The 24830-nt window shown below is 43.6% G+C and overlaps 1 protein-coding gene across 1 annotated transcript in view; it reads right to left on the reverse strand.

The window, feature by feature from the left end:
* EFHC1 (EF-hand domain containing 1) overlaps positions 1–24830 on the reverse strand; it is an 856688-nt gene that overhangs the window by 339129 nt on the left and 492729 nt on the right. The window contains exon 7 of the mRNA XM_044062385.1: positions 23079–23219. Within this exon, the coding sequence (XP_043918320.1) occupies positions 23079–23219 (141 nt within the window). The remainder of the gene's footprint in view (positions 1–23078; positions 23220–24830) is intronic.

Consider the following 24830-nt stretch of genomic DNA (forward strand, 5'->3'; position numbering starts at 1 on the left):
GCCGGGGATGAAGGCAAGGATTTAGCCTTAGTAGAAACATCCATTTTCTTATGGGCTTTAGGAGGGGTTGAGACCTCTGACCCAGAAATAGCCTCTGAAAAGGGAGATTTTAAAAGTCCCTTCAGTATCAGCTTGTTTTTCCTTTCTAACAAAGTTCTATTAGAAAAGTTCTCACAAATAGTACAAAGTGGTTCAACAGATAAATGGGAAGCTCCCAAATAATAAACACATAAAGAGTGTGCATCAGAAGTAGGCAGTTTGTGTCCACAATCAGAACACCACTTAAACCCCGGACTACCTTTTTTATCTGCCATATTAACTAATAGAAAAGTACCAACAATGGTACAAGAGAGTATCCAAAGGTATGAAAGGGAAAAAGATTGCCAACGATGGTAAAGAGAAACATTAACTCGCGGTAAAAAAGGTAAGTAAAGGACAGAAAAAAACCCGAGGAAATTATGAATGCTAGATGCGATAGGGCAAGAGACAATAAAATATCAACTTTTCTGACAGAAAAGTAATTTGTAAAGCAATTAAACAACAATTGACTGTAATTAGCTCAAGAGAAGTAGCTTGACACAACCGGATGGCAATGCTGCAAACGAAATCTGGGGTAACAGGGAGAGGGGGATTGTGGGTAAGAGTTTAACTCGAAAGTTTGAAGCTGATGCGAGCTTGGAAAATGGCCGGCTTGGTTCCAAGCTCGGAACCGATACCCATACTTAAGGAATGAATGAGGATTAACAATATCAGATCAAACATCTTAGTCATAGGTGACTCAATTGTGAGACACACAGATGTCTCTCTCACCAGGTTGGATAAGGAAAAAATCATGGGCAGCTGTCTGTCAGGTGCCAGGGTCCAGCACATCATACATGCACTCAAGCCTCTCAGCAATAGGCACTGTTAAGACTCCATCATAATCCCTGTTGGTGTGAACGATTTCAGATGTACCTCACTGGACTATATGAAGAGAGACATGACTGAGCTCTCTGATTATGTGTCTCAGGCAGGTATGTCCCTAGCCTTAAGCAGCATTTTATCTTCTCCTAGGATAATACCTAAATACAAACAGAGAATGATTGTCTTCAACAATTGGCTTAGTTTCTGGTGTCATTCAGAGAGGATTGAGTATCTGTCAGCCTGGGATGACATGGTCAAAAGACCTTGATGCTTTTCCAGAGATGGTCTTCATCTGTCACCTCTGGGATTTCGGTTACTGGCTAAGGCTCTTGCCACCCCATAATGCCTTTTTAGGGAATGTCACAAGAAGAAAATTCCTGACATAAAAATACCCTCTAAAAACAACCTAAAGGTTATGCTGCTAAATGCTAGGAGTCTAAACCAGAAACTGCACTCACTAGAAGCAGTCCTCACCTTGGAAGATGCTGATATTTGTGCAGTCACTGAGACCTGGTTTAAGGCTGTAGAGAGCATCACAGCTATACCAGGTTATATTTCCTTCCACACGCTCAGACCACAAACTGAAGGCGTAAGAAATAAAGGAGGTGGTATATCAATATTTATTAAAGATAAGCACACCTCTAGATTTGTTAAACAGCATGATTCCCTTGAATTACTTGAGGTGCAATTGACTGTAGATAAGACCCCTCTTCAGGCCATTGCCAGTTATAGCACCCCCTCCATGAATCAGAACATCTACTCAGCTTACTTGGACCTACTTGAGTCAGTCAAGATGCAACCAAACACCCTGCTTTTGGGTGACTTTAATTATCCATCCATTGAGTGGGAATATTATACGTGTTCCAACTCACTTACCCAAAGGTTTCCAGACTTTGTTAAATCCAATACCCTGGACTGGCTGGTTGACACACCCACAAGTTACTCAAACATCCTGGATCTAGTGCTTGTCAACATGGGGGACTGCTGCCCCCCCCCTCCCCCAGTGTGTGGCCATCTTTGGTGAGATCTGACCACAAATCAGTCTTGCTAGAAGTAACTATATCACGAGATCCCCCCCTTTAGCAACAATTAGACTAAAAAACTTCTTCAAGGCCAATTACAACATCTTACATGACAGCATAAATAGTTTACTAGCCCCTACCCCCATTGATGCAGCAGACACCTATGAGTTATACACCAATACTTTATACAAGAACTTGTACAATTGTATTGATTCTGCCATACCTGATAGAACCAAAGCAACATCTTCAAGGAAAAACAAACCTGCCTGGTAGACAATTGCCATTAATAGGCTATACAATAGGAGAAAGAAATTACTGTCTAAGAGTAGGAAGGAACAGTCTCAAAACTGGAAATGCTCCCTCCTCAACTTAAACAAGCAAATAAGACTCCTAGTGAAGTCCTTCAAAGCTAACTATGAATCCAAATTAGCTTCCCTAACTAAGGACAACCAGAAGGCATTCTTTAGTTACACCCATAACCTTAAAGGTAAGGCCTAGATTTGCACTGAAGTTGTAGTTAATGGTACTACATATACAGAACGTGTGGATATAGCAAACTTGCTGGCTGATGGGTTCAGTGAAAACTTTGTTCCCTGTCCCCACCACATATAACCCAAAGCATCTCTAACACCTGTCCCCCACCTATCTCTGAGGAGCAGGTCTTAAATGCCCTCTCCAAGGCCAAAAACACAGCCTATATGGGACCAGACAATATCCGGGCTGTGTTCTACATGGGGTAAAACAGGAATGAGCATCACCATTGGGCATGCTTTTCAATCACAGCCTAAGCACTGGCTTCATCCTAGTGGAATGGAAAACAGCTACCATCATCACTTTGCAAAAAGGGGTGCACCCATGGACTCTGGGAACTACAGACCCATTGGCCTGACCAGCCTTATCTGCAAGGTCATGGAACGAATCATCATGGACCTAATTAACAAAGATATAGGAGACTTCCAAATGCTCAACCCCATGCAGTTTGGCTTTGGCAAGGGTAGATCATGCCTGCTAAACTTGGTGGACTTCTTTGAAACAGTCGCCAAAGCCCTACACAAGGGCAAATCTGTGCATATGGCCTACCTAGACTTAGTCAAGGCTTTTGACACAATTTCCCATTCAGGCATCATTGATAAACTCACCCAGCTGGGTATCAACCCATATATTGTCAGGCAGGTTGCAAACTGCCTCACTGATGGAACTCATACAGTCAAAATAGGGGACTCCATCTCCTCCAGCAGACCTGTAATCTGTGGTGTTCCACAGGGATTGGTTCTGGGACACCTACTGTTTGGAATCTACTTCTCCATAGTACAGACTAAAACTAAAAGACTGTGGCTGACAAAGTTTGCTGATGACTGCAAACTGGGAGCGATCATTGAAACCTCTAGTGATGTCAACACTCTGGAAGAAGGTCTTACGTAGACTAATGACCGGTGGCAAAGTCACGGTCTTAAACTTAATGCAAAAAAATGCATTATAATACCCTTCAGCAAGGGTGATGTTCCTGCAGACTACCACATCAATAGTAATACCCTAAGGACACAGTCAGTGGTGAGAGATCTCAGCACACAGGCTGACAGCAACCTTAACTTCGATCACCATGTCTCCACAGTGGTAAGACGGGCATTTTATATTGCTCATCTCATAAGTAAGGGCATTGCCTACAGAAAAAAAGAGGTTATAATCTCCCTGTACTCTTCTCCCATTAGGCCAACAATAGAGTACAATGTTCCCTTTGGTATGTTCCTTTCCAAACACCCGCATTTATTGGAGAGACCACAAAGGTTCCTTACAAAGAAAATTCAGGGTCTTCAGGATCTGTCTTATGCAGACAGACTGAAATCATTGTCACTTTACTCTGTGTCGCACAGGCTGCTCAAAGCTGACCTGTGCCTTGCATACAGAGCAATCTCTGACCCAGCTTTAATTGAAATGCTACACATTCGCAAGTCAGCGGGCACACGGGTCACTCACTCTAAGGACCTTAACCTGGTATGTGACATCAGCAGAACTTGCTGGAGAGACAGATTTGTCTCACAGAGGTTGTCCCACCTTTGGAACAAGCTTCCTATTAATGTTAAACAAAGTCCCTTGTCGGCCCTATTTAAGTGTAATTTGGACGAGTGGATGGGTAACCAGAAATTCACCCCAGGGGTTCCACCTGTTTCCCTCTTGGACAGGGGCAAAAGGTGCTAAGTTTAGTGTCTGCTTGAAACAGACACCCTTGGGGACTCAGGTTGAACTTGGCTAGGCTTGTAAGGGCCATGGGGCTGTTAGCCTAGTAACCTCCTGTGATCCTATTATCCTATGAATGCACCACCAGAGTGTTTTCTGTGGAAGCATTACTCAAGAATTTTTCATAACATCTTGAAACCCAAACAGTGAAACTTTCTTTTCCGGAAACAGTCCTTAAAAAATAACCTAACTCATGGTGCTGCGATAATGAATTTGGTTTTTGTTGGGTGTTAGTGGGAAGGTAAAACTTCCAACAACATATGTTTGTCTATCTGTTTGGTGTGTGTGTGTGTGTGTGTGTGTGTGTGTGTGTGTGTGTGTGTGTGTGTGTGTGTGTGTGTGTGTGTGTGTGTGTGTGTGTGTGTGTGTGTGTGTGTGTGTGTGAGTGTGTGTGTTTGTGTTTAATGTAATATTTCTATGAAAAAGCATCTACAGGCTTTTTGGTTTCAGGAAGTTGTGATTTTTGATTTTAGAATTCAGGCTTCCAGTGCTACTCTTTTCCACTGTTCTCAGTTCTGCAAGCCTTGTATTCCTTCTCAGTGTACATCCTAACAGAATGAAATGCTGTTCTAGACCATTATGTGTGTTTATTATCTTGTCCATAGGTAAATTGTTAGCTGTATGCCTATTTTATCCAATATCTTAAGCTACCGCAGATGCCTGAAAATGAATATCTTTAACATTTTTTCATTGCAATTTCTCTCACCTTTTTTATTCCATTTCTTCATTTAAACCACTGCACCCCACAACAGTAACTTCCTTATCCAAAGATGTGAACATTTCTAATACATCAGTGTCTTCCACAATCACTTTATCCAATTAAATTCAAACAGTTAGTCTCACAGATTACTCCAAAGAAAAATAACAAAATGCCACCTGCATATATGTAAATTAAGGAAGCATTGCAACATATAAGGATCAAAATATGACTTCATTATTCTCTTTATTGCTCTAGATCATAAGCACTTAATTTAAAAATCATGTTTTTGAAACACCTGGATCTAGTTTTTCTGCCTAGAACTTTTACTGTACAACTGACTAGTATAAGGATCTGGGTAACAATACAAATATTTAGCATGTAATATTAACTAAGAGCAAGCAACTAAAATGCTACTGCTGTTGCAAACAGCCCTTTGGAATAATTTTCTGCTATACTGCTACTTGCACATCTTCATTATCACTACAGCATTATGAGCTTGCTATCATTCACATGGAAAAAATAAATGTAGTAACCTTTCTCATCTACTTCAAATCATCTGGATCCCTTATTTAGGTTCCTAGGCTCATACGTAAGTACTAGACTAGATGCCCTTGCTGGCCATTTTAAGTCTAGCCAATTTCTCTTTTTGTGGTTGAAATAACCTATTCCATTTGTTTATAGATTGGCCTTAACCATCCAATGGTCGTTAATTATATATTACCCCTAATGAGATAACTGGAATCATTCCATAGATAATATGAAGGGGAAAGCATTTAGGAGCTGCTTCTGTCCAGTAGTAGTATAGGGGGCAGTCCTGAGGTAAATTTTCAGTTTCCCATCCATAGATTAAGCTGCGAGATACACCTCTTTCTCCAAACTGTTTTGTTGATGTTGTAGATGAGGTTCAGATCCCTAGACTGAGTATTTCTTATGCTATTTGACTTGCTGATGTGTAGTAAATCCATCTGTAATGAGTCAGAGGAGGTCTTGTTTGCCAGACACAGGACACCTCTCAGCAGTCTGTAGGATACAGAGTATAGCAACAGGGCTTTCAGTTGGTCCATATAGGACATGTTGTTTAGGCCTTGTATCCTTTTAGTAAGGTATATCTGTGAGCGTTCCACTTGTTGCATGTGTCTGGACAGATACATGCCAAAGGGGCTATTATATTTAATGGCTGGCCTAAAGAGGCAGGAGTAAAGGGGGACAATGACATCTCTAGATCTAGACACAATCCCACTGTAATATAGAAGGACTTTCTTGCAACAATAGATACATGTCGGTTAAAAGTTAGGTCACTATCCACATAAGTTCTCAAACCCCGAACAACTGTGTCATGCCTTAGAGGTGCATTGTCAATGTGGTAGTTCCCCTGGGGTAGATGACTTCCCAGAGGATACAATAATGAGAAGTTATGTACCTACCATAACGTTCCATGTTAGTTGTCTTCTTCTCGCCTTCTTTCTTGCTGGATGGGTTTGGAGCCGATCCTCGGCTCCGACTCAGCTTATACCAAAGCTCGAGAGCTGTTTTTACCGGCTCGAGGCTACCCTGTATCCCACAATGCTAGGCGCTAATTACCCAGATCTCGTTTGATAGCTAACACTATAGCAGTTCTGTCCTCAGAACAAAGGAGAAGAGGAATACCCATATAGAAAGCCATACTAAGAAAGGGTAACCACGGGAGACCATACTGGGAAGAAAAGAAGGCCCCGTAGGATCCTATCGGTCTGTCCAGGCTAGGGGGTTGGAGGGCGGGACGTAAGAAAGAAGGCGAGAAGAAGACAACTAACATGGAACGTTATGGTAGGTACATAACTTCTCAATGTTAAGTTGTCAATCTCGCCTTCATTCTTGTTGGATGGGACTGCATCCCTAGCACCTCAACCCTGGGTGGCTCATCGGAACAGACATTTGAGGACGGTGGAACCAAATTAGCTCGGCTTCTGGAGGCCATGTCCAATTTGTAATGAGAAATAAAGGTATGGGGAGAGGCCCATGTGGCTGCCGCACAAATGGAATCTAAAGGCAACCTATCCTGAAAGGCTATTGACGTAGCTAAGGCTCTAGTTGAGTGGGCTCTAGGTCTTGAAGGAAGTTCTTGATGCCTCAGTTCATAGATGAAAGTAATGACAGAGGCCAACCATCTAGAAAGGGTTACTTTGGAAACTGGAAGGCCTTTCTTCCCTTCAGCATAAGACAGGAAGAGCTGTTCAGATTTCCTAACTTGCTTGGTTCTATCCAGGTAGTAACGGAGTTGATGGTGAACATCCAAAAAATGCAACTTTTGTTCCGCTCTGTTGGAGTAATTAGGGAAGAAAACTGGGAGATCGATAGTCTGGTTTAGATTTGCCTCAGAAGATATCTTAGGTAAAAAAGAGGGGTTAGTTCTGAGGGACACTCTATCTTTATGGAAAACCAGATAAGGAGGACGAACGCAAAGGGCGTGAAGTTCTGAGACTCTCCTCGTAGAGGTTATGGCCACTAGAAATAAAGTTTTCCATGAAAGTAACTTCAAGGAACAGGAAGCCGCAGGTTCACAGGGAGGGAGAATCAAGGAGGTTAAAACTAGATTCAAATCCCACTACGGTGGGGGATCTCTGACCGGGGGCTTAAGTAAAAAGATACCTTTAAGGAAGGCTTTGCAAAGTTTATGGGACATAACAGAGGAGTCTGACAGGCCAACATGAAAATTTGAAATGGCCGCTAACTGGACTCTGATAATGGACGAAGAAGATCCTGATTGAAAAAGTTTGGCCAAAAAATCCAGGACTGATTGGATAGGTGCAGTGAAAGGGTCCATGTTCCTAGATTCTGCCCAGAAGGAAAAACGTTTCCATTTCCTGGTAGAAGATTTGTGAGAAGCTAAAATGATGTCACGCACCGAATGGGAAATAAAGGGAAACCTGGCTAAGGTTGGAAGTGGAGCAACCAAGTTGTGAGGTTGAGAGAGGGGAGGGATTGGGGCAGCTTGCCCGACTGATGGGTCAAGAGATCTGGCACTGAGTCCAGATGCCAGGGCTGCTCCAAGAGGTAACGATGCAGAAACGGAAACCAGATTTGTCGAGGCCAGTAAGGGGCAATGAGGATCATTGTGGATCTCAATGCGGTCGCTTTCTGAATCAACTGTGTGATTAATGGAAAGGGGGGAAAAGCGTACAGAAGACCCTGGGGCCAATCGTGGACTAGACCATCTCTGGGGGGGGTGGCCGGGAAGAGAGTGAAGAAGTCGTGGCACTTGCTGTTTTGAGGTGTTGTGAAAAGATCGCAGCAAGGCTGACCCCATCTTCGGAAAATTTTTTCCACTACTGACTGCTTGAGAGACCACTCATGCGGCATGAGAATGGCTCTGCTCAGCCGGTCTGCTATGACGTTGGACTTCCCGGGGATATGCGCTGCTATCAGAAACCATTGAGGGGAGATCGCCCACTGCCAAAGTCTGAGTGCTTCTCGACATAAGGGATAGGACTTGGTTCCGCCCTGCTTGTTGATGTACCACACTACGGACATATTGTCCGTCTGAACTGCAATAGTCCCGATGGGAAGAGAGTTCTGAAGGGCTTGCAACGCTAAAAGTACTGCTCTCATCTCCAGGACATTTATGTGCAGGTGGCACTCGAAAGGTTGCCATGTGCCCTGAACTGTCCTGCCCTGAAAATGCCCCCCCACCCGATCAGGGAGGCGTCCGTTGTCACCGTAGCAACCAGGGAGGGAAGAACAAAGGGTCTGCCCTGAATCCCTTGACGGGAGACCACCCACCAAGACAGGTATTTCTTGCATGACTGGGTTATTAAAATGTTGTGTGACAATGGGAGCTGCTGAAAGGACCACTGGGAGAAGAACATCCACTGAAGGATTCGCATGTGAAAGCGAGCTAGGGGAAGTAACGTAATGGCTGCAGCCATGAGACCTAAAGTCTTCAGTACAAACCTGGCCTGGATTCTGTTGTTCTGAAGAAGGATATGAACATGTTCGCGAATATCTGAGACTCTTTGTGCCGTTAGTTTTGCGGACAGTTCGACCGAGTCTAATATGACGCCTATGAAAGTAATAGACTGACAAGGCGACAAAGCAGACTTTTCAAAATTTATGGAGAATACTAGCTCTTTGCAAATTTGAATGGTGTAATCTCTGGACTGAATAAGTTGACGCCTGGTGGTGGCGGTAAGGAGCCAGTCATCCAGATATGGAAACACCTGGAATCCTTGATGCCTCAGATGAGCCGTAACCACTGCCATGCATTTGGTGAACACTCGGGGGGCTGTAGTGAGACCAAAGGGCAGGGCCCTGAACTGGTAGTGACTGGCCCCTGGCCGGAAGTGGAGAAACCTCCTGGAGCGCCTGTGCATCTTGATGTGGTAGTACGCATCCTGAAGGTCTATAGACCACATCCAATTGCCCTGGCCCAAAAAGGGTAGAATGGGCTGTAGCGTGACCATCTGGAACTTTGTTTTTTGGACAGACTTGTTCAGTCTGCTGAGATCCAGAATTGGTCTCCAGTCCCCTGTCTTTTTTGGTACCAAAAAGAACTTGGAGTAGATTCCGGATCCTTGCTGGTCTGCTGGGACTGGTTGGATGGCCCTTTTTCTTAGCAGTTTTGAGATTTCTAACACTGCTTGTTCCCTTAGTCTGGGTGGAACATCTGGAAGGGGCCTTTTTGGCTGTGTTGGGGTGTGGACAAAGGGAATTTCGTAACCCTCGGATATGATCGACCGTACCCATCTGTCTTGGGTGAGGGAAAGCCAGGCTTCTGGGTACAGTGATAATCTTCCCCCGACTGCCTCCGAAGGTGGACAGTCGGGCAGCTTCTCAGGGATGCTGGAAGGGTTGGCCAGAGACAGCTTCTCTGCTACCCTGGTTCTGCGGACCCCCTCTGCCCCTGGGCGCCGTCTGTTATTGTCCCCCCCCCCTGCCTCTAGAGGGGAACTCACCTCGTGCGTCAGGCGCAACTCCCTGTGGTTTGTGGAGCCACATTTTTCCACCCTTCTGACCTTTGAGGTATGGTCTAGATGGGGTGGAAAAATGGACTCCCACGGCAGAGAGAGTCTTGCCTTCCTGTTCGCATCTGGTCAAAGTATCCTTCACCTGAGGTCCAAACAACGCCGAACCATCAAAGGGAGAGTTAGTGAAGGACGCCTTGAAGGGATCAGCAAAGTTACAAAGCCGCATCCAGGCATGACGTCTTAAGGCCACGCCTGTACCTGCAGCCCTACTCGCCCCATTGGCCACATAGGAAATAAGCCGCATGGAGGAGTTAACAATCGAGTTCAGGGTTGCCAGCTGGGAGTTGATTTTGTCTTGAGACCCCGCAGCTGTTGGATCCTATAGAGTATCACCCATTTCCTTGAGCATGTCTCTTTGAAGGCGGTTGAAATGACACAAGTAATTCAGCGACCGCATGGCAAAGGTCGCTGAAGAAAACATCTGCTTGCCGTACCTATCCATAGTCCTAGATTCCTTATTAGGAGGATGGATCGGTACTGAAGGATCAGCCAGTTCCTTCTTAGTGGCTGCTGCCACCACCATGGCATCAACAGGGACACCCTTAGTTAAAAACTGCTTATCAGAAGGGGCTGTGATAAATTTTGAAGGCCTCCACAGGGTAGGTTCCATCGAGTCAGGGGCCGTCCATGCCTTCCTCGCCACCACTTCCATAAGGGGGTCAAAGGGCGGAGACACCCAGGAGGTGGAAGGGCGAGAACCAAATGCCTCTAGGTAAACCGACTCGTCCTCGGAAGGATTGAGGGTAGACCAGTTCCCCCTCTGCTTGAGGATCTCAAGGATGTCAGAAAAGGAGACATCCTCAGAGGGGGATCAGATGTGACGGACTCAGGGGAGTCAACATGCTTCCTCTTACATTTCCTCTTCCGAGGAGGCTCCCCTGACGGATCAGGAGGATGCTCCCAATGGGGGCACCTGAGGCGTAGGAGCTCTGCGGTCAGGGTCGAGAGGAAGGGTAGAGACCGTAGCAGGCACTACAGTGGGAGGAGCTGAGGGAGCTGACCGAGGAGCAGGCACAGGGGCCAGCACACTCCTCATGACCTCGAAAGCACCCCTATCAGGCAGGGAAGAAGGTCCCCACTCCGAAGAGATAAGGACCCCTCCCGGCACCGAGAGGGATGGCTCCCAGGCCGATGTTGGGGCCGAACTCACCCGCGCCGAGGCTCTTGAGAGGGAGAACGGGGTCGGACAAGGGTCCGATGCCACTCGCCCCCTCGGAGCCGACGAGGGAGTCACGGCACCCGGATCCCTCCAAGGACGGCACCACGGAAGAAATCGGAGCCGAAGACGGAGCTGAAAGGTGTGGTATCGGCTCAGACGTGTCGACGGTCCCGGCTCCCACAAACTCCGGCTCCGAACTCAGAAGAAGGGTCGGAGGAGGAATCGATGATGGAATGGGGATAGCCGCTGTCTGATGAGAAGGGCTGTGAAGCATCTGGGCCAGTGCCTGCGACTTAAGGAGTCTGCTAACCATCCTCTCGAGGTCATGATCCGAAAGCCTGAAAGACCGAGAGGAATGGGACCGATGGCTGCGCTCCGAAAGCAAAGGAGATCTCGGAGCCGAATGGACTGACTCCAAAGAAGGGGACCTGGAGCACTTACAACTCGAGGATGGTTCCGACGTAACTATCGGAGCCGACTGAGTTTTTGTAGCATCGGCTCCAGTCGGAGCCGATGTAGAAGCAGAAATAGCACCACTGGTCGGAGGCTCTGTACACGGAGCCGACGACTTAGTGGGCTTCGAAGATTTGCCTGACGAAGACTTGGCCGGGGAACCTTCGGGCTTCAACAAGCCTCTCAAAATCAACTTGTTTCTGCATTCCTGCAGGACTCTTGGACTGAAAGCATGGCAGACAGAACAAGAGTCCTGCAGGTGCAGAGGGCCCAGGCAATAAACATAAGAAGTGTGACCGTCTGTCAGAGACATCTTCTGACAGCACGAGTCACACTTCTTGAAGCCTGAGATCTTGGACTCTTTAGACATCCTGAAGGGATGACAAGTAAAGCACACACAACCACACACCCACACTAAAGTATCTTACTCCAGTCACACCACACACCGAAGAGACTAAGATTAAAATAACTATAGATACTATGTAAATTAAACTGAAAATTAACTAATAATTTTAACTTAAAAACTAAAGTAAAACTTAGCTCGAAGGCCTAATAATATAAGGAGTGGCGGTAGGGCCGAGGGAGATAGAAAATAAACCCAAAAGGGGAACTATATAAGGCGGGATACACTAGAGGGGTAAAACAGGATACAACGGTACACTAACACTGAAATTAAAAAAGGAAACCCTTACCAGAAAAATTATTTTTCAAATCTAACCTGAGAGCCGGCAAAAACGCAACCTCGCAGCTAAAGAGGCAAATGAGATCTGAGTAGTTAGCGCCTAGCATTGTGGGATACAGGGTAGCCTCGAGCCGGTAAAAATAGCTCTCGAGCTTTGGTATAAGTCGAGTCGGAGCCAAGGATCGGCTCCGAACCCATTCAGCAAGAATGAAGGCAAGATTGACAACTTAACATTGCATTTTTTGGCATTTTGTTTCAGAACATAATTTTGACACCAGTTATTTATTTGACAGAAATCTTCCTGCAGCACAGTGAGTAATTTGGGTATTCATTGACTGCTCCTAGCTTGCAGTCATCTGCAAGCTTAGTCAGCCATAGCCCTTTGGTGTTGGATTTTACTTCAGAAAAGTAGATGCCAAAGAGGACAGGTCCCAGCACAGAACCCTGGGGTACACCACTGGTGACTGGTTTCATTGTGGTGGCAACTTCCCCTATTTTGATTATCTGCATTCAGTCTGTGAGACAGTTGACAATTCATCAGGTGACATAGAAGTTTATTCCCAGTTTAATTAGCTTTTCTACCATACCTGATTGGGGAATTGTACCAAAAGCTTTGGCCAGGTTGAGGCATGTGGTGTGTAACATTTTGCTTTCATCCATTGCTTTGGTGGTCTTTTAAAAAAACACCAGGTTGAGTAAGCATGACCTCTCCTTGAAGAATCCAAACTGTCCTTGACAAACCAAAATTGAGATGGGTCCTGTGTTTGAAGGTTCCCTATGCCTGATTGATTAATTCCATGATACATTTTTTCATGGCTTTGCATATGACTTTAGCCAGACATATGGGTCTGTAATTGCCTGGATCTGTAGAAGGTCCTCCCTTATAAAAGGGAATGACTGTAACTGTTCTCCATTTGCTTGGTACAAAACCTGTATGATGTCTGTGATTGAACATTGTTCTTAGGAGTGTGGCTAAATCATGCTTCATGCTATTAAGATGTATCCAGGGATATTGTCAGGACCCACTGATGCAGTATTTTTAGCTTTTGATAACACTTTTAAGACTTTGTCTTGTGTGAAAGATGGAGGTGAGCCAGTTTCAGGTATGAAAGATGGAGGTGAGCCAGTTTCAGGTATATCTTGAAGGACAGATGGAGGGGAAAGGGTGGTATAGTTAGAACTAAATTTATCAACCAGTAGTTAATGTATATCTTCTGTCTTAGTATACATAACATTGTTCACAATCAGCTCAGCGCATTGCTGCATTGTGCTTCTAAGATTATGAACAAACTTAAAAAATGTCTTGTAATTCTCTGTGCCTTGGGTAGCTATTTTAGTCTCAAACTTTGCTTTGGTGGATTTTATTAACTTCCTGAGTACTTTGTTTATTTCAGTGACAAGGGATCTAACATTTTAGGAATTATTCCTCTAATTTCTGCTAAAAATTATTTCCCTTTTATTATAAAGCTTGTTAACATTATGGTTCCACCATATGGGTTTGTTTCTGGGGTAGGCCCTGCACTTGTTCCCATGGGGTACAGCTATATCTATGCAGCTGTTTACATGCTGGCACAGGGTGGTGCTGTACATATTTATTTATTCAGCGGAATTAAGTGGGGTTGGTGGGGATATGAAAATTGCCAATGTATCACTTAGGAGTAGGTAGTTTGCCTTTTTTTCTAAAAGTACCTTGGGTGTAAGGGATCTCTGTTTTCAGTTTTATTTCGAAGGAGACTGCTTTTTGGACAGACCTAACAAGTGATGAAGATACTCAGGGTACAAGATGCTCCTAAATTAGTAAGAGCAAGATCCATACTGTTATTTCCCTAATAGGTACTCTGACTAATTGTTCCAGGATATCTGTATTTACAAAGTCCAGGATCCTCTGTGCTTGTTCAGTAGTGCTGGTGTAGGTTTCCCAGACTATAGTTGGGATAGTTTAGATCAGCTGGGAAAAATGGTGTTCGGTTTAATACTGAGTGATTCTAGTTCCTGTAGATAGGCATTGTGGCTTTCTTTTGTCATAAAAAGGAGTTCCATAGCTAGCTAATATATGGTATGGGACCTTTCTGGTGGTTATTTGGACATGAAGAATCTCTAGTGCATCATGCTGTTTTAAAAGCCTTAATGTAAATCTCTTCTATATGTAGACTGATATACCGCCATGTTTTTTTTCATCCTGCATAGTATCTGGTCTAAAGATGTGGAAAGTATTATAGCCCTGCCCAACCAGAGTGCTCTTCACTATTTTAAACCATGTCTCAGTCACTGCACAGACATCAATGTCTTCCATGGTGAGAAGGGTTTAAAGGGAGTGGAGTTTCTTGTTCAGGCTCTTGGCATTGATCAGTAATATCTTCATATTTTTCTTTGCTTGTTTCATTATGTTGGTAGGTTTATCAGGTTGGTATTTCCTAAAAAGGCACTATGTGGGTAGACAATGCCTTTGACACTGAATTAAACCCTAGAGGGGACAGATGCAGGACATCCCTGGTGAAGCAACATGGTCTGTTGATCATATCCTCCCAGGCCGACAAATATTGGACTCCTTTTGAATGACACCAAAAAAATAAGCTAATTATTGAAGTCAAGTATTGTTTTGCTCATATCGTAACACCATCCTTGAAGAAGGTAGAGTGCTGCTCAATGCTAGGTTCATTCTTGCCTTAGACACATAGTCTGAGAGCTTCATCATGTCTCTCCTCATATAATCCAGGGAAGTACACCTCAAGTCACTGACACCGACTACTGACACCGGCATGAACTAAGACATAGTCATATTATTTAGCAAATCCTTTCATAACGATTTGCAGTTACACTGGTTTGTTACATGAATCTGTTCTATAAATGGAAGGCTTCTGACTTGAACAGGAAGAATACAAAAATTAAGTACTCACCATAATTATACATCTATGTTGTTTGTTTCTCTCCTTCCTTAACTAATGGTTTTTTGAATCAGACCTTGGATCTGACTTCAGCTGCTTTTCAGACTTAGGATCTGTAGCTCAAGCTCCTCCCCTTACCCACAATCACCTCCAAACCCAACATTAACTCAGACTGAATTTGTTCCAGTCAATGATTCAAAGCACTAATAACAAAGGATCCCATATAACAGAAAAGTATAAATGTTAAGGTAGATGAGAGAGGAAAAGGTAAATCGGTAGACAGATCTGGAGCTGAGGTAGGGAAAAGATATTTTAGGGTACATCCCACAAGTCATACCAGAAGACTATATAGAATTCTTCCATGATATGGAAGGGGGAATGGAGGGAGGGAAGCTGAGGAAGGATGGAAACAGACAACACAGATGCATCCTTATGGTGAGTACATAAGTATTGCATCTGATGTTGTCTTTTCCATCTATTCCTCAAATAATGGGACAAAGTCCCCAGCTGCTTGAAACCCAGGATGGTCTTCACGGAAGGATATTTCAGAGGACGGCAGAACCAAATGCCACCCTGTTTCTGGAAAAAATATCCAACTTGTAATGGGCAATAAATGTATGGGCATTAGATCAAGTGCCACCAGCACAATTATCTATTGAAGTTCTAGATAAGAATGCAGAAGAGGTGGAGATAGACCTTGTTGAATGTGCCCTTAGATGCCTCGGTAAAGATTTACAATTCTGCCTCTGAGAAGGAGATGAACAATTGGTCAGAGTTTCTGACGGATTTCATTTTGTGAAGATAGACTCTGAATTATCGATGTGTAGTCAACAAAAACATATCTTCTGTCTTTCGGCTTTTCCCAGTTAGGGGCCGCCACAGCGGAACTCCGGTCCGCTAATGATTGGCAGTAGATTTTTACATGCTGGCTTGCCGGGCCTAACGCACAACCTTCAACGAAGGAACGCCCATTCATGCATGTCGACACACAGAAGACGCTCTAACTGAGAATCGAACGTGCAACGTCTAACTGTGAGGCGACAATGCTACTGCAGCACCACCACCGCAGTTAGTCAACAAAAACATATATTTCCCCCTTATTGGTGACTTTAGGAAAGCAAATTAACAAGTTAATAGATTGACTGAGTGCTGTTTCTGTTGCTGCCTTTGGTAAAAAGGAGGGGCTGGTGTGTAGAGAGACTATGTCTTGATAAACAATCAGGTATGGTGTCCAACAAGATAGTGCCTGGAGTTCAGATAACCATCTAACTAAGTAATGGCAACTAGTAAAATGGTTTTCTAAGATAACAATTTCAGGTCCACTTTGGCTTCTGGTTCAAAGGGGGACTGTGAAAGGACCATAAGATCCCAAGGAGGAGTGGCATCCTTACTAGGGGGTCTGAAAAGAAAGTTACCCTTGAGGAATAAACCAAATACAGGGAAGCAGTGCCAAAATCTTCCAGCCGCAGCTCGTCGCCAACTAAACAAATTCCACACCAGGCACTGCAGAGGTAATCATCAAGTCCAGGAGTCAGAAAAAAAAGTCGGTAATAATATAAAATATTAACAAAATGTCCACCAACATACAACATTAAATGCTTAACAGAGTCACCATGTTTTTCATCCCTGCTTTAGGACTTCAGATATTCTGTTAATCTTTTAATGCTGTGTGTTGGTGGACATTTTGTTAATATTTTATATTATTAAAATCTTTTTATACTGACTCGGTGATTGATTTTACGGACTTGGTGATTACCTCTGCAGTGCCTGGTGTAGAATACTCTTAAGGAATGATTTACATAATTTGAGACAGGTCAAGGAGGAATGATTTTTGTCAATATGAAAGTTGGAAATAGCAGCCAGCTGTACCATGATTGTAGAATAACTAGCTCCAGTGTGGAAAAGTGAGGCAAGAAAGTCTAGGACCACCAGAATGGGAACTGAGAAAGGATCCAGATTTCTCTCATGGGCCCAAATAGAGAACTCTTCCATTTGCTCTTTTATATCTTCTGAGTTGAAACTTTTTGGGAAGATGTAAGAATGTGTGGAACCTGAGAAGAGTTCCTAGATTATCTAGCCATCCTTGGAAATAGAGAAACCATGCAGTGAACTTAAGGGCTTGAATGTCTGAGTGAGGCAAACCAGAAGGATGGGATAGTAGATTTGGGAACTGATCCAGAACCCATGGAGTGTGTACTAAGTGAGGCCAAAGAAAGGGGATCCATACCTGTTGAGGCCAGAAAAGGGCAATGAAGATGGCCTTGCTCTTCCACTGGGATGCCTTCTGTAGAAACTTTGAAATGCGGAGGCATAAAGGAGACTGGGAGGGCCAGTCATGAATCAGAGAGTCTCAGTGTGACTCCCTCTCTGGAAGGATCAGAGCAAAGTACCTCCTGCATTTGAAGTTGTGGGGAGAAGCGAAGAGATCGGCACATGGTTGGGTCAATTGACAAAATATCCATTTTGCCACTGACAAATTGGGAGACCATTTGTGAGGCAATGGAATAAACCTGCTCAATTTGTTCACTAACACACTGGATGTCCCCAGAATGTGCATTGCTATTACAAAGCAGTAGGAAGAGATTGCCTACTGCCATACTCTCATCACTTCTCAACATAAAGGGTAAGAGCGCGTTCCTCCTTGTTTGTTGATGTAACAAACCATTAACAGGTTGTCTATCTGTATACCAATCATCTACAGAGGGAGAACATCCTGGAATGCCTGCAACATTAGGAGGACTGCTCTAATTTCTAGAACACTGATGTGCAGATTGGCCTCTGATAGAGACCATGTGCCCTGAACCATTTTCCCCAAGTAGTGTCTGTGGTCATCATGGCTTTGGGTAAGGATGGGAAAAATGATGGCCCAGAGGAACCTCCTATATTTGACTTCACCAGTTTACATGTTCCCTACAAATGTTAATGATTCTTATAAGAAAATTCATCTGTTGTCATCTTACTGACCATTGGACTGCTAAAGTCCATTGTAGTACTCTCATATAAAATCTTGCCAGTGGAACAAGTGTAATTATGGCAGTCATGGAACCTCCAAGCTGAAAAATCCAACTTGGCTGGAGGTGTTTGAAGAAACAGTAGTTGTAGGGACTGATTTTGTAATGTGGACAATCTGGACTGTGGTAGCATTACTATCTGGAAAACAGTATCTAAATGAGTACCTATGAACTCCAGGACTTGTGTGGGAGCAAGATGTGACTTGTTCTAATTGACTGTGATGCCTAATTTGAAGCAAAGGTGAATAAGGCAGTCCTTGGCATGAATCAAACGATGTATGGTGGAAGTGTTGAGGAACCAGTTGTTGAGGTAGGGAATCCTAGCAATCTCATGTGAGCTTCAATTGCTGCCATGCATTTGGTGGACACCTGGGGGTCTGTGGTGAGACCATAGGTCAGGGCTCTGAATTGGAAATGTCTGGCTATCAGCCAGAAGTGAAGAAACACCCTGTACTATCTGTCTATTTTGGTGTGATAGCATCCATACTGGAGGTCTATCGAGCATATCCAATTGTCCTTCCATAAAAGCGGAAGTATGTATTGAACTGTGACCATCTGGAATTCTGAGTGTTTGACAAACAGATTCAGAAGGCTTAGGTCCAATATTAGCCTGAGGTCCCTGTTTTTCTTCGGTACCAAAAGGAATCTCGAATAAGTTCTGAACTCTTGCTAGTCAGGTGGGACCTTTTGAATGACTCTTTTTGTTAGCAGATTTTTGATTTCTAAGTCAGCCTCTTTTCTCTGATGGGGGGGTACATTGGGTAATTTATTTGATACTTTCAGTGGTGGATGGGAAAATGGAATGTAGTAGTCTTTGGTGATGACTGTTTGCACCCAGACGTTTTTGGTGATGGACGTCCAGGTATATAGATAAGTGCCCCCCCCCCGCAAATTTCTCCAATGTGCAGCAGTTGGGCAATTCTCCAGGGACCCCATAAGCCTTAGGTTTGCGAGCCTCCTCTGCCATTTGAGTGATGTCTACCATTAGAGTTCCCCCCTCGGGTTTATATTATTTCTTCAACAGCTTAGGTTGTCGAATGCTCAATGACTGACACCTAAGCGTCGAAGTTTCAAAATCGTGAACGGCCATATAAGCGAATTCTTTCCTCGGGAAAGAATTCGCTTGGCCGTTATTGGGGATTTTCCCTTTGCCCAATGTAGAGCAATCTCAGAGTTGATATATTAGGTTAGGGGCATGTGTGGGGGCACAGCCCCCCACATCAGGGGGTGTGGGGGGTCAAGCCCCCCCCACTATATTTAGGTTGAAAAGTTAATTTTATTTCCAGATGGCCTAGTAAATTCTTTCTCGAGGAAAGAATTCGCTTATATGGCCATTTGTGATTTTGAAACTTCGACGCTTAGGTGTCGATCATTAAGTATTTGACAACCTAAGCTGTCAAAGAAATAATATAGACCCTCCCTCCTCTGCCTCAGGGGAATCTATCTCCAAAGGAGTCCTAGGAAAATCCGTGGGATTTTCAGAACCACATCTTCCTATCCCTTTTCTGGTTCCTGGAGAAGAAATGTATTCCTATGAAAGAGTTTTCCCATCCTTTTCATTCTTGGAGAGTGTCTCTTTAATCTTGGGTCCAAAAAGGGTCAATCCATCAAAGGCAGCATTGATGAAAGATGTCTTAAAGGGCTCCACAAAATCATATAAGTGCATCCAGGCATGCCTCCGAACTGTAATGCCTGATCTAGCTGTTCTAGAAATACTGTCTGTAATGTTGGAGATCAGATGCATGGAGGTGATGAGAAAGGACTGAAGGGTGGCCAGCTGTGAACTCATTGTTTTCTTGTTATCCACAGACATGGACTCAGAGAGGGACTTGGAAAGTTCCTTAGCTAAGTACCTTTGAAACCTTGTAATGTGTGCCAAATAATTCAGTGATCATAAGGCAAAAGTTGCTGAAGCACAGCATTGCCCCCGTATCTGTCCAAGGCCCTTGACTCTCTGTTAGGAAATGAACTATCAGACTCTCTTCAGCAAGTTCCTTTTTAGTGGCTTCTGCCACTACCACATCAACAGGGGGGCTCCTGCTCCAGTGGTCATGGTCCTTTGGTCCTACTAGATATCTGTCTGGTTTCTTGTGGATGGGTTCTGCCAGATCCAGATCTTTCTAAGCCCAGCAAGAGATCAGGTCCAGCACTTCATCCACTAGGGAGGAACCACCCAGGAAGTAGCTGAACTGGTGCCAAAAGCCTCAAGGAACACACAGCCCTCATGGGAAGGGCTTTCAGAAAACGAATCACCTTTCTGTCTCAGTAGCTTGAGAATCTCTCCAAATAAAACTTCCCCAAAGGATGACCTGGTGGACTACCACTTCATCGAACTTCATACTTTATGTTAGTGACTCCTGTAAGGAAGTTAATGTGCCTACTCTTGCACTTGTCCTGCTGAGGAATTTCAAGGGAGGTTTGATCCAGGGTAGAGTTGGAAGTCTGTGGGGAGTCCTGGATGAAGACTGACTCAAGGTTAGTATGGAATGGCTGCCTTGATGGAGCAGAATGAACAGCCTTAGGACTCAGGACAGACAGTTGTGAAGGGGTAACCGAGTGGGGCAAGAATGTTTGATCTCCTGACATTGAGAGGGGTCTCTCTACTGCCTCAAGGGCAGAGGCCAAAGGCAATCACAAAACTGCCCCAGCAGGAACCAAAGCCAAGTGATTAGGATGGATAAGGGAATCCTCCTGACTCTGTCCTGCAGTAGAAGTTGGGGCTGAGCTGTCTAATGCCAAGGCTTTTTGGGGAAAGAGATGGCTCCAAAAGTCTCAGAGTTGAACCCCTACCCCAGATCCGGTGTCGAAGTTATGCCTCCAAGATCCCTCTAGCTCTGACAGCATTGGTGTTGGTCAGAACAGTGAAGATGTTGGGATCAATGAAGACCACAACTTCAGATCCAACATGGATAATCCCAGAAGTCTCAGATCTATCACCTCCAAAACTGGGGGATGGATTGAAGTAGGAGCAGCAATGAGAATCTGGGAGGGTCCAAAGCTCACTGGTCCGATGGGAGATGGACCCGGAAGAACCCCCAACTAAATATGGGTCTTGAGGAATTTCTTCATCATTCTGTTTCTTCTGTTTCAGACAGACTTCTGGCAGATTTGAAGGAAGATGAAGATAAAGGAGGTCTGGAAGCCTTACAGGGTGTCTCTTGCAGAAAAGGCAAATGTAACCTGGAAGGAATTGGCTCCAGTGAAAACCTAGGTTCCCGTTGAGAAAGAGTTCTAGAGGAGGAGGAGCACTGTGATGGATCCAAGGAGGTAGCTGGATCTGAGGCCCTTGGAATTTTAGGGGACAGAGCTGAAGCTGGAGCTGACAAAAAAGAGCAGCCAGGGGATCGCTTCCTTGACTCCTTAGTTTTCTCTTTTTATCTTTTCCCTTTTGCCCTCTTTCAATTTGTCTGCAGGATTCTTAGCAGATGGGAACACTCCAGAACCAGAAGTTGAAGAGTAAAGAAGACGACCTTTCTGCACAAGCTTGTTCCTCTGTTCTACCAAAGCTCAGTGGTTGAATACCGAACAGATGTCACACTCAGTATCTGGGTGATCAGCCCCTAAACAATAAACACACTCTGAATGGGCTTCAGAGCAAGGCATTTTATGCTCACAAGTGACACATTTCTTAAAACTTTTTAGCTTATCAGCCATAGGTAACAAGACCACAATTATAACAATATCAGGCAATAATCAAATAAGGCAGAGAAAGGCAGAATACCATTATCCCACTGCACTCATCCCTCATTAGACCCATTATCGAATACAATGCTCCATTTGGTATGTACCTCTCAAGACATCTGCAACAACTGGAAAGGCTGCAGAAATACCTCACTAAAAGAATCACAGGCCTAAAACAGATGCCCTATGCTGACCGCCTTAAAAAACTCCAGCTATACTCTGTCGCATATCGTCTACTCAGAGGTGATCTCTGCTTAACATACAAGGCCATGTAAAACCCAGAGCTGTTGTACATGCTACACTTAAAGAAATGCCAATCCCTCAGAGCCACATGCTCCAGGGATCTAAACCTTGTCATCACAATAAACAAAACATGCTAGAGGGATAGGTTCCTGACCCAGAGACTCCCCAGACTCTGGAATAGATTGTCCATACATGTCAAGCAGAGTGCCTCTTTGGCCCTCTTTAAAAGGAACCTTGATGATTGGATGGGAGAATGGAAATTCACCCCGGGGATCGTGTCAGTCGCCCTGCTAGACAGGGGTCTAGGGAAGTAAATAGTGTGGAAAGAAATAGCCAGGGAATTGTTATGGCTAGGCTTGTATAGACCCTAGGGCTGATAGCCTAGTACCAACCTATGAACCTATGAACCAGCAATGGTAATAACAATTATGTTATGAAAGAAGATAAACCAAAAAAAAAAAAAAAAAAAGATACCAACGATGGTACACAAAAATTACTAGAAACCTTAGTAGAAGAGAGAGAAGTTTGAGAAGGATGGAGTGAGGTCCAAACACATACATAGCCACCTAAAACTAATAAGTTCTTTCTTTTTTTTCCCTTCTTTTTTTAACAATACATTAAGGAGGAAAAACTAAAGAAAGAGTCGAAATGACTCCAAAAATAACAGGAAAAGAAAAATGTAGAATAATTTGACTAGAAAAAGGCTGACTTATCTTGAGCAACTTGAGTTACAGCAACCACATCTGAATGCTGAGAGCAGCAAACAAGATCTGGGGTAATACAGAGTTTAGAGGGGATTGTGGGTAAGGGGAGGAACCTGAGGTATGGATTCTAAATCAAAAAAATAGCAAAAGTCAGATATGAGGTTGGATCTGAAACCCATTATTTGAGGAATGGACAGAAAAGTTGGTTTAATGCATCAAAGACACATACAAGAGTAAAGATTGCACATGCTCACAGTCCCGGTTCAAGTCTTGAATGATGGTGACACCTCGTATCCTGGTAAGGACTGTTATTTTCACATTATAAAGAATTCCCACTAGAAATAGTTTCATATTATTTTTTAACTACCTTTTTAATTAAAACCCATGCAAAACTCACCAGAATGGCTTCATAACGTAAAACTTTGTGGTCATTCTCTAGCATTTTGATGACGTCTTTCCTTGGAGGCTTTGGGATCAAAGTTAGGCAGTTTTGGAGAGAGTCTTCAAGGATGCCAAAACCATTGTATGGAGGGATCTCCTGTGAAGTCCAAAAAGGCAAAGTAAGTAGGTACACACATTAGAAAAACAGAAACAATACTTTCCATGAACAAGGCTACTCACATGATTCCATCACAATCTCAGTATGATTGATTAGTTATATATATTTTTTGTATAAAACATTTTTCAGCATAGTATGAAGGAGGTAATTACATCTTCTTAGCTGAGTGGTACAGTGGCCATACCGATCAGGAATGGCAATAGTTTCAAGTACTTTATACGTCTCTCTCTTCTATTTGTACATACAAACTATACTTTCCTCAGCAGCTTATCTAAGATGTGAGATAACACAGTAGAGATAAGGCATTTATACAACTATAAACATAGCAATGATAAGCCATACAGTTACACTAGTATGCATAAAAAGGTTGTACCGTATCAGAACTTTGAAATTCTTCGCCGTGAATCCCGCAACTCTGAAGAAATGTGTGATCCATGGAACCTAACAATGAAATTATGGTAAAATGCTTTGTGCACCTCCCAGTTTGGAAGGTTGTGTCCCCAACATCCCACGTTTCTTATATACTAACTCTGAGACTGCTTTACCTTAGGGAAGAGGGAATACTCTGAGATACAGCAATTCCAGAATTAGTATTAATTTCCCCTGCAGTCATACTTAAATTCTTCCTATCCCCGGAATTGCACTTAAAGTTCTTGAATGTACAGCAGAAATCCCAAAAGAGATACAGATTCCTTCTTTTAAGCATCAGTATGTCATCTCACTAGCTTGTTTGCCTTTTAGGCTAGTAACACTCAACAAAAATATCCCATTTATGACTTACCTTAAAGATCATGTTTAAAGTCATGAAAATGAAATTTATATACTCAACATAATGATAGATTTGTGTTGCCTTCTTTTCATTCAATTCAATCTTTGTGTTATCATATCCGACTGGATCTGACCTTGGCACCTTTTGAAGCTGTGGCTCCATGGTTTTGAATCTTCCTCTACCCATAACCCCTCACTTCCCTGAAATATTTCTGATCGAGGTTGCCTACTTATTACTAAACAATTTTCATTTTCTCAGCAAAGCAAATACCTGATAATCTGCACCAGGATATGACCCAGAAAAGTTGCAATGAACTGAGGTTGTAAAATTACAAGGTTCTTGGTTAGGTCCCTTCAATCACAGAGGGGGTACAAGATGAGAATTTTGGAAAGGGGAAGGAGGGAGTGATGTCAAATAAGATGAAAAGAAGACAACATGGATCTATGGTTATGGTGAGTACATAGTGTTCATATTCAATGCTGTCTTTTTTCATCTTATTCAACCTTTGGGACAGATTAACTAGCTACCAAAAATCCTTGGGAGGTATCAAGAAAGGATATTCCTGAGAATGGTGGCACTAAAAGATGTACAGGATCTTCACTGTACAACTATCTTGTAATGAGATATGAATGTGTGCACCGTGGACCATGTTGCTGCAGCATAGATTTCATCATTAGGAACTCTACACATAAAGGCAGTAGAGGCAGCAACAGACCTTGCTGCGTGAGCTTTTGGTTTCTTGGTTAAAGAAAGACCTAGTTTTTTGTAAACAAAGGCTATACAATCTGAAAGCCACTTTGACTTTAGAAACACTCTATACT

This window comes from Protopterus annectens, chromosome 2.part1 (genome assembly GCF_019279795.1).
Source record: "Protopterus annectens isolate FY-2018-M chromosome 2.part1, PAN1.0, whole genome shotgun sequence".
NCBI lineage: Eukaryota > Metazoa > Chordata > Ceratodontiformes > Protopteridae > Protopterus > Protopterus annectens.